At 39.7% G+C, this 10,148-nt stretch overlaps 1 protein-coding gene across 1 annotated transcript; it reads right to left on the bottom strand.

The window, feature by feature from the left end:
- Positions 1 to 766: 766 nt before the first annotated feature.
- LOC131481187 (intraflagellar transport protein 20 homolog) lies at positions 767 to 1,023 on the bottom strand. The gene is given in 2 exon segments (XM_058668893.1): positions 767 to 924; positions 927 to 1,023. Coding segments are annotated over 2 exon segments (255 nt in total).
- Positions 1,024 to 10,148: the final 9,125 nt, after the last annotated feature.

Here is a 10,148-nt window from a genome sequence, read left to right as displayed (position 1 = left end):
ATGAAGGATAAATCATGAGGCATTTAAAAGTACTTTGCATGTTTGAAGACAATCTTTCTGTTGAAAATATAACTGCTCTTATTTTAAAAAAATGTTAAAAATTAAGCAAATGTTGATGACTTTAAAGGTTTTTGTACTTTTGTAGAAGTTGAAAACAATGTATTGCTCTTTAAACATTTTTATTTGAAAACAAATTTACAGAGAGAAACAGAGGGAAAGTGATCTTCAGCTGTTGGTTCACTCCTCAGATAGCTGCAGTGGCTGGAGCGGAGCTGATCGGAAGCCAGGAGCTTCTTCCAGGTCTCCCATGTGGGTGCAGGGACTTGGGTCATCCTTCACTGCATTCCAGATTTGTAGGGCTGTTTGGAATTGGAGCTACCAGGACACAAATGCACTGGTGCCCACATTGGATGACAATGCTGCAGGTCAAAGTGAGGCTACTGTGCCACTATACCAGCCCCGAAGTCTGCAGATGATTTAGTTCAGTCCGAATGACAGAGGTAAGAAGCTGTTCCGTGCTGCAGTGACTGTGCAGCCTTCGTGGGTAGTGCCTCTGGGCAGAAGCTATCTCACATTACCTATGAAACAGATTTTTGGGTTTGGGAGCTTTCATTGATTTTTTTTTTTTATATTCCTCCTATCAAAATGAAATTTTCGGATCATTCAAAAATGGTCAGTAAGTTCATTTTCCTTTGCTACTTGACGCAGTGGTTTATATCAGCTTTCTCACTGCATCTTCCCTTCTGTGAGTGAGTGCCTGCAGTGGTTACTGTGAGGCGTCTCTGCTTATAGAGGTCGTAGTAGCCATAACCTTCACCTTCCGATATTCTGCTTCCTTTGCAAGTTGGTCAATCAACTCAATTGAGCCAACAACTGTTTTCTGAAAGTGGCCAGTTCTGTCTGCCAAGTCCTTACAGTCCTCTTGAGCTCTGTGGTCTGCTAGGTAACTTCTGGGTTCAACAGTTGCACCTTATTCAGCTCATGAATACACAGCTTTGCTTCCTCCAGAATGTTGGCGGACATAGCTACAACTCGGGCTGATGTTGACAGGCAGCTCCTGTCTCTGGTGGATAGCAGTCAGTTGATTTTAGTACCAATTTCCTAGTTATACTCATCAAGGACAGTCTATTTTAATGGTTGTTATGGGAGGCAATTTGAAACTAAGAAGTCCATGTTGTGATAGTCCTTTTGAATATCATAATGAGAGATATAATAAATAATGACTGGTATGTAATACTTCAGAGCTTTTTAAATATTTAAAAAGGGATGTATTTTAAATTTTTAGCATGAACTGATTTCACTCAATTTTTAAATTGATAAGTTATAGAATGTATAATTGCCATTAAGCATGTTAGCCAATAAATTACAAAGTTTTTTCTCATTGTCAATTATAATCTGTAGAATATAAAATCTAGAGAAGTGACTGGCATACAGATCAGGCACAGAAAGAACATTCTTTTTTGATCTATCAAGTACTCATAGATAGGATAAACAATATGGTACAATTCTTTTCTTTGCCTTTTTTTTTAATTATTTATTATTTAACTTCAGTAATTACATTGTATTATGTGACACAATTACATAGATACTTGGGTTCTCCCCACCCCTCCCCAAACCCTCCCACCATGGTGGATTCCTCCACCTAGTTGCTTAGCCACAGCTCAAGTTCAGTTGAGATTCCCCCATTGCAAGTGTATACCAAACATAGAGTCCAGCATCTTATTGTCCAGTCAAGTTCAACGGCTTCTTAGGTATACCCTCTCTGGTCTGAAGACAGAGCCAGCAGAGTATCATCCCAGTCAATTGAAAGCTCCAACATACCATCAGCAAAAATTTACATCATTATGGAATTAATTGACATAGTAATGAGTAACCAATATGTTAAAAGTAAATGCGAGTTCCCAGTCACCTTCTGTGACCACCTCACCTACACTTCAATTTTAGTTTATACACAACATATAACATTCAAAACATAACATGTTATACATAACATCATATCATCTTAAATTAAGGCAAACATGTGGTATTTAACCTTTTGTGATTGGCTCATTTCCCTTAGCATTATGGTTTCCAGTTTGGCCCATTTGGCCACAAAGAACTGCATTTTGTTTTTTTTAATAGCTGAGTAGTATTCCATGGAGTAGATGAACCATAGCTTTCTTATCCAATCCTCTGTTGATGGGCATTTTGGTTGCTTCCATGTTTTTGCAATTACTGATTGTGCTGCTATGAGCATAGGAGTGCATGTTGGTTTCTCATAGAACAAGTGTTCTGGACATATTCCTAGGAGTGCTATTGCTGGATCATACGGTATGTTGAGGTGAGTGTTATGGCATTGCCGTTTAGCTGCTACTTGGGATGCTCACATTGCATTGTGAACTGCCTGGTCCTTATCCTGGCTACTCTGCTTCCAATGCACAGTGCTGCTGATGAATCCTGGCAGATAACAGATGGATATGGGATGCCCAGATGGATATGGGATGCCCAGATGGAGAACCAGGTTCCTGGCTTCAGCTTGACCTGGCCTTGACTACTGCATGCAGCGGAGGACTGCCTGTTTATATTTCTCTCTTTTGTCGCCTCTGCCATTCAAATAAATCTTAAATTCATTGTGCTAAGAATTCTTGGAGTATAGTCTGTACGCCAGCCTTAAATTAGAGGGCAAGGTCTCTGCTGGAGTTTTTACCTGCCTGTAGGATTTGACATTTATCACAAAGTTTCTTGGGAAGTGCCTATAGTTGACTGAGGGACAGAGGTTGCTTTCCATTTAGTTTTGGCAGCTTCCCTTATGACTAGGGGATGGGGGACACTGACCGAAAACTTTTAGTGTCCTGGTAAAGCAAAGCCAATCTAGTGATTGATGAAAGCATGGAGATACAAGCTGATGACATGCTGTAGTGTTTGCTAGTGGTAGATACCATGGGATTGATCAGCCAGGAGCCTGGCTCTCTAGTCTTCCCCAAATCATCTGAGACTCATTGTCCATCGAATCAGGGCTTTCCATTTCTCCTCCTCCTTCTTCTGTATATACATATATATGTTAAAAATCATGTCCACATCATCTGTTGCATGTATGTAAAAACTGTCATTTACTATTAATCTTCTTTCGCCAATGGAACAAAATCAGAAGTTTAATTAGGGTCTATTTGTCTTCAACAGTCAGGTTTTCAGTGTGTCATGCTGCCAAGATGATTTTTCTTGCCAGCCACGCTGCCTCTGGGCCTGGCTTTACAATGAGCTAGAAAGTCTCTCTGAGCTCATTACAAGCTGAATACCCTTCAACAGTGCACCCAGATGAGAGCAGGAGTAGATTTTCTCACCCCAGTTCAACTCAAGCTTTGTTGATTGTGCTGGAATAATCTTCAGTTCATTCAGCTTAGTAAGAACCTGCAAAAACTGGCTGTGAAAATAAGGGTTTGTATCACAGAAATGGCTTGTTTACTTACCACATATTTTAGTTTTCAGGTCATTGTTATTCGATCAAGAGTGAAACAAAACTTGAAAGTAAAACCTGGTCATCTTCTGTCACAAATGGCAAGGCAATGTGAAGCGTTGCAGAGCTGGAGCTGAAGTGACTATGGCTTATGCTCTCCATCCTAAGCTGTTCTGTAGAACATGTTCTCAAGATTTATGTTTGTTTTGAAGTCATTCAGCCCAATGTAAACCTTATGTGCTTTTGATTAATTAGTTCCACACTGGTCAACTCTGATATGCAGTTATGATTTAATGCTGACACAGAACTGGGGTGATGTGACTCAAAGCAGGAGTTCATGGCTGGGAGGTCTGTTACATGACATTCCATTTTCTCCACTCTACCTTTTACCATAACAAAACTCCAAGTTCCATTGTCCACTGTTTCCCCGAAGAAAACGTGTTTTAAACAACATTGTGGTTTTATGACTTACCATATCTGGTCTTTTCAGCTGACCAAAATAGCATATGGTTTCTTCTTTATTTTTTCCCCTCTAGGTGTATTTTGTGAAATTTTGATGTGGTTCTATCTCCTTAGCCTTATTCTTTTTTCCCCAGTTTTACTGCTTGGTTTTGGAGCAGTTGCTGCTGGGCAGAGGGGGTGGTGGCAGTCCTGTTGTGCAGCAGGGAGACTTGCTCAAGCCCATGTCATGTCTGGACGGTCTCCTGCCACTGCAGTTGTTCAAACGTGTTTGCGATGAGACCACAGGCAACTGCTGCTCCTCCTCTCCAACTTCCTTTCTTTCCCTCCTCTCTGTCTTGCTGTGTCTTCCACAGTCTGCTTCTCCCCATGCTGCTTCCTTGTGGAACCCACAAAGGTCTTAGATCCCTCGGCAGGACACTTATGAATCCCGGGGCACTGTTTCATATGAGAGCAGTTGACAAAAGTTCTAGAAAGGTAAACTCAGGTTCTTCTCCTTGTGCCCCTAAAGGTTTTGGTGAACGATGGGGAGGAGGGCCAACCATTCCTTACTGCTGAATCTTTTTCATAATCTTCTATGGTTGGGAGGGTCTTCTCTTCATCCCTAGGACAGCATCTGTTATGCTTCCTCTGGTTCATAAGTGGGAATCAAGCTGCAACAAAGAAATGGATTTACTATAACAGAAGTTCCAGACCTTATGTCCTCTATGTGTTCATGCATTAGTAATCAAGCATGTACAAATATTGGGTACATGTTAGTTTGATATTTAATAAATTATATGACATGGGAAATATGCATAAATAAAAACATAAAATTTTAGAGACGGCCATCTCTAAGGGAAGCCATGGTTACCTGCCTCTCTGTTGCATTCCCCATCTGTCTCTGCCTGTAACTTCTTGGCCAGAGAGTCACTGTTGTCTTATACAACTTTTGCTTGTATTGCTTTTCTGTTAACTGTGTATCAGTACAGAGAGTATATACAGCATTGTTGTGAAGATCAAACCCGTCAGATTTCTAGAAACATTTCCAGTATACCTGAAACTGAATCCAAGGGTGGTTATAGAGAGAGGCACTGGCTGTACCTTCTATACAGTCTCTGTGCAGACCCCTTTCACATTGAGAACTTGTTACTCTAAATGTACGGCTAAGCTGACATTTATGATATATTACACATACTGAATTATTTGCAGATGTCTTAAGATGTGAAAAATCATAGCATTAATAATAAATATTACTTAATACTAGGTATGTGTAACTGATAAATGTAATGCATGACACAGAATTTTGTCTCCCAACATCCCTTTCAGTGAGAATACTTCATTCAACCACTTCTTACTGAGCACCCTGAATTTTTGAATTTACACGTATCTTTGTGGAAACACATGATTGCCTTCATCTGAAGCAATACACTGCCCTGGAATCAACTTATTTTACAAAGCAATCATTTTAAAATCAGAGTATCTGATCCAAGCTTTTAGCACATGTTTTTATTGAAAGCAACTTCTCAGCTTCTCCCAGCCAAGGTCTTGGGTGTTACCATTATCTCCGTGCCTTCTTACTCTTCCCTCCAGTAGCTGTTCTCCACTCCAGCATGGTGGAGTCAGAGGGAAGTAGGAGGGGTAAGGTGATACGAATGTTGTTTCCTAGCTTGTTGAAATATGCTCATTCTTTGGGCTTAGTAGGTTCAAAGCTCCTACTTCCCTTGTGCTTCTGTGAATAGGCTCTTATGTATGTGCAGAATGAGGAGTCTCTTACTTATTCCCTTACCTGGGGTAATCACTGTGTGTCCATTTGTACTAATGCCTTGGGGACCCAAGAAGCTGTATGCATTTAGCATCTTGGAGCAAAGTTTCTTTGCTCCTTAAGGAATATCTGAGGTGACCGTTGGGTAACTATCTTCTAATGGCACAGGAGAAGCAGTCATGCATTTTATTTGCTTCAAAAAACACTGGGATTGTCAACAACCTTAGTGACGATTTCTATGACAGCAACCCAAGCATTTGAGTTCGGTGAGCTTACGTTTCATGGTATTCTCTGTAAAGGACACGCTCTAGGCCAGAGCTTTGCTTTATCCTCCAGTCACCCTAGTACAGTGTGCCTTCACTTTATGGGTCACACACTAAGCTCTCAGTGGAGTGTGGGATCTGTTTTCACAATATCCACCTCAGGGAACATTTCTTTCAGGACTCGGTCGAGCTCTCTGAAAAGTTGCATTTATGGTGATGAGAGAACCATGGCCTACACGTTGCCTGTTATTTTTTACGTGCAGCATTTTCATCAGACTTTTCACCTTTGTAAAATCCTATTTTTTTATCTTTGTAATTTATTAAATTTAAACATAACACATGTTTCCAACCGGGTCACTGATCCTTCTGATCCTTTCTTATACAGTGAGTTGATGTCTTTCATTTGCTTGTAGCTTTCTGATACAAGTCTCCATCCATCTATTTTCCTGTTTCCTTTTGTCTGTAATATGTGAGACTTTTTGCATTATAGCTAAAAGAAACCACCTGCGAAATTGGCTTATGTAAGTCTCCATGAATGAGAACTTTTTCATGGAAGTGAACAACAGGAATGCAGCCTGGCCTGAGGGTGGATGGAAGCCAGGAGCTGGAAGGTAGTAAGGAACCTAGGGAATACTCTCTCTCCAGTTCCCACTTACACATACATGTCTGTAAATATTTTCTTTGTCCCTCTTTTTCTGCAGAGCTCTGGTTTTCTCCTTTTTTGGCAGGCAGGCTTTCTTTGTTATCAGTGTCCTACTGTGATGAAAATATTCACCGATGGCATTCAAGTCCCTGTTTTAATGCTGGTTGAAAAGAGAATTTGTTTCTAGGCAACAGAGCCTGATTGGTTCATCTTTGATTGGATGTCTTATTTCTTGAGAAATTAAGAGGCACTTCCATAAAATAATCCAAATACACAGTACTGTGGGGAACCTGACCCTGCAGAAGTGGGCAGAAAGAGGCAATCCACTGAAACTGACTGTTTAAATTTTTGTGTTTGATTATTTTTGCTACTCTGCTAAGTGTTGTATAGTTATTGGCTATCTTTTCGGTGTTAGATTCTAATTCTGCTGTATGGTAGAATCATATACCTGGTGGCTGAAATCAACACTAATTTATGATGTAGAGTTCTATAGGCCAGAGTATAAACACGAAGAATAGCAAGGTTGTGTTCCTTCTGGAGGCTTGAGGGGGCAGGGGAGGAAAAGACTCCATCTCTTTGACATTTCCAAGTTTTAGAACTTCATGGCTCCTTTCCATGTTTAAAGTCATAAATAGGTGTTTGAATTCTTTTAAGTATGCATCACTCTGACACTCACTGTCTTGCCTCGCTCTTTCTCCCATGAGGATTCTTGTGAACACCTGAGTCTCTGGATGTTGTCCATCTCACAATTGTTATTCACATCCTCAGTGTCTTTCTTGGCATGTAAAGCAGTAGATTTAGAGTCTACAGAATGATATGTTACTCTGCTCACCAGAGCTTTCATTTGTTAACACGTTCTTCCTGATTTCTCTTACCATTTTGTATCTGATCCAGTTCTGAAGTTTCTTTCTCCTTGTTTTTCTTTTTTCATGGCTACTTACCTGAAGCTTATGGAAAGATAGAAATGGCATTCTAGAAGGTTCTCCTTGACACTTCATTGAAGCTAGAAGAACTTATTAAATGTGTATTAGATGGATATGTAAGTAAAAGATTACATAAGACATAGATCTTGAAAACATAATTTATCTGCAAATTGGTGATATTTCCAATGTGGGAGAAAAACAAGTCAGATACAAGGAGGAAGAGACAAAGGACCATTCTTATTACCAAAGGATGGCGATTCATTTAGGTTGTATGAAAACAAGAAGTAGTGACAGAAAAATGATACTGTAGTGCCATGCAATTTTTGTCAACCCTCCTAAGGCTTTCTCAAAGAAAGTAATAGAACTATTAATACTTCAGCTATGAATAAAATTTAAAACAAAGCAAATACTAATTTATACTTACATGATTACAAAGCCTAGTGGTGGTCACTTATTGGCAGCTTTGAATGTGAAAGATAATGTGCTAAGCGTCAAAGATAACACTCTCAGTTTAGGTATATCTTTATTCCCAATTTAAAAGTAGGAGGCTGAGAACTAACTAGATTATACAAGTTTGCTTAAATCTTAGTCCTAGTACATAGAGGAGGCTATATTGAAACTAATGTAACTCAATTTTATTTTGGAGCCTTCCTTTCGTATCTTATATTTCAATATTTCCAACCCCCATTTCATCTTTCCTAGAACTGTCTAATGAAGCCATAAATGGCAAGATGAGATTTAGAGACTTAATCAAGGCTACCAGTTTTACAATTAAGGCTTAAGTCATCTAGTTCCTCTGATCTCAGGTCAAAGATGACAGGTCCTGGGCATAAGCTGAATAAAGAAAAGTAAAGGAAAATTCAAAGGTAAAAAAAAAATTTAAGAAACTGGGGAAAATTTTAAATCTGAACTAAAAGTTGAATAAAATCTATAAAAGTATTTATAATGAGTAGTGCTGTGTGTTCTCTGTTTACCAGTACGAGTATTTGCATCCTTTCAACAGTCAAATAATTTCTGATCATCTATGATACATTATTATGCATTGTCATTCATTGAGAGAGTTGCTCATCCCCAGGATCTCACAAACCAAAGATGAAAATAGTCAAGACATTTCTATTAACTCAAGTATACAAAGGTACATAGTTGTGAAAAAGAGTTTTAAGATATCTCCCAAAGCTCTCATCTCCGGGCATGCAAAGTTTATAAAACCCCTGACTACTGTGAACATGAAAGAAATCCATATTATGATTAAATTATGTTGGATGGCACAGTTGGGTTCCAGATAGGCCCCAAGGAATCATGTAAGCCCTTTAACACTGAGTCTAGAGGTCCACGCAGGAGAGTTACACATCTGAAGCACATGAAGGTGGCTTGGTGTTGGGAACAGCCCAAGGGCTGCTAGGAATATGAGCTGTGTGTTAGAGCAGAGAAGAAGGTGTTTGAATGAAATCCAGCAAAACAGGAACCTTGAAATTTAAAATTAAAAGGAACTGAAATTCTGCCACCATTAAGACTTGAGTTGGAAGTAGATGTTTCCACAGAGTTCCCCAAAAAGGTCAGCATAAATTTCACTTCCATTGAGCCATATTAGGCTCTAGCAGAGAACTAAGTCGTGGATGTTTGACCTGCAGAACAGTAGGCTAATGAGTGAATTTTGTTCTGAGTCACTGTGTTTGTGTTATTTGTTACATAGCAGATTTAAATGAACCCACTAGTTTCACTCTTATTTATTTCAGTTTATGATTCAACTCTTATTTGATATGGTGACAAACTCAGTCAATTCAGCCCTTGTTGCCAGGGTTACTTCCAGGATACACATAATATAGAACAATCCTGCAAGAGATTAAAGGACACTGTTTTGAGTTTCTCTCTTTGCATAATGGTAACCACTGAGTCATTTTCTTAGCTCTGTTTGTGCTCCATTTGAGCTCATTTGCTCTTCTATCTCACCAGATCTGTGAAAATTTCTGCCTAGCATTCTGAGACCTTAGGGTTAGCACATGCTAAGAACTGCTTTAGGGTTGTTGAAGGAGGAGTTGGATATCCATGAGAAAGACAAAATCTGGCCCGACTTTTAAAAATATTAAGGCACTAGACTAGCAAAATACACATCTCAAACTTAATTGATCTGGACGAGAACCTTCTGTAAGCAGAGTGGCAGGAGCAGCACAGTGAACCTGACCCCTTTATGATTGGGATCAGGCTTCAGAGTGAAGGCAGACGGCAACCTGGTGATGGTTGGAAAGTGAATAATGCCAACATCTCATAGAATACTAGGATTTAATACCAAGCAATGCTTTTCAACTTGAGCTCCCTACCAGTACATGACCTGGAAGATAGTGATGAAGACCCAGTAAGTGGATACTTGTTATCAATATGGGGAACATGAGAAAACATCCAGATCCCATCCTTGCGCAGTCTGTTACGTGCCATTGTGGGGTTTTGGAGATTGAACTGGTCAGTGGAAATCTCTCTCTCTACCTCCCTCTCCCTCTAAAAAACTTAACGGGTGCTTCAGTTACACTGACCCAAGCATGCCTCTCCCTGGGGTGTCAAACTATATCTTTAACCCTGTATCTCCTGTTACCCCTGAAGATATGCTTCTTTGAGCCTGCATATATATTGTTGGATGTTTTCCCTTGGTGCTTGCATGCCAAAAGATACCTGATGCAAGAAAACCTTG

The sequence above is a fragment of the Ochotona princeps genome, chromosome 9, assembly GCF_030435755.1.
Source record: "Ochotona princeps isolate mOchPri1 chromosome 9, mOchPri1.hap1, whole genome shotgun sequence".
NCBI classification, from domain to species: domain Eukaryota; kingdom Metazoa; phylum Chordata; class Mammalia; order Lagomorpha; family Ochotonidae; genus Ochotona; species Ochotona princeps.
This window is presented reverse-complemented; position numbering and strand designations above follow the sequence as displayed.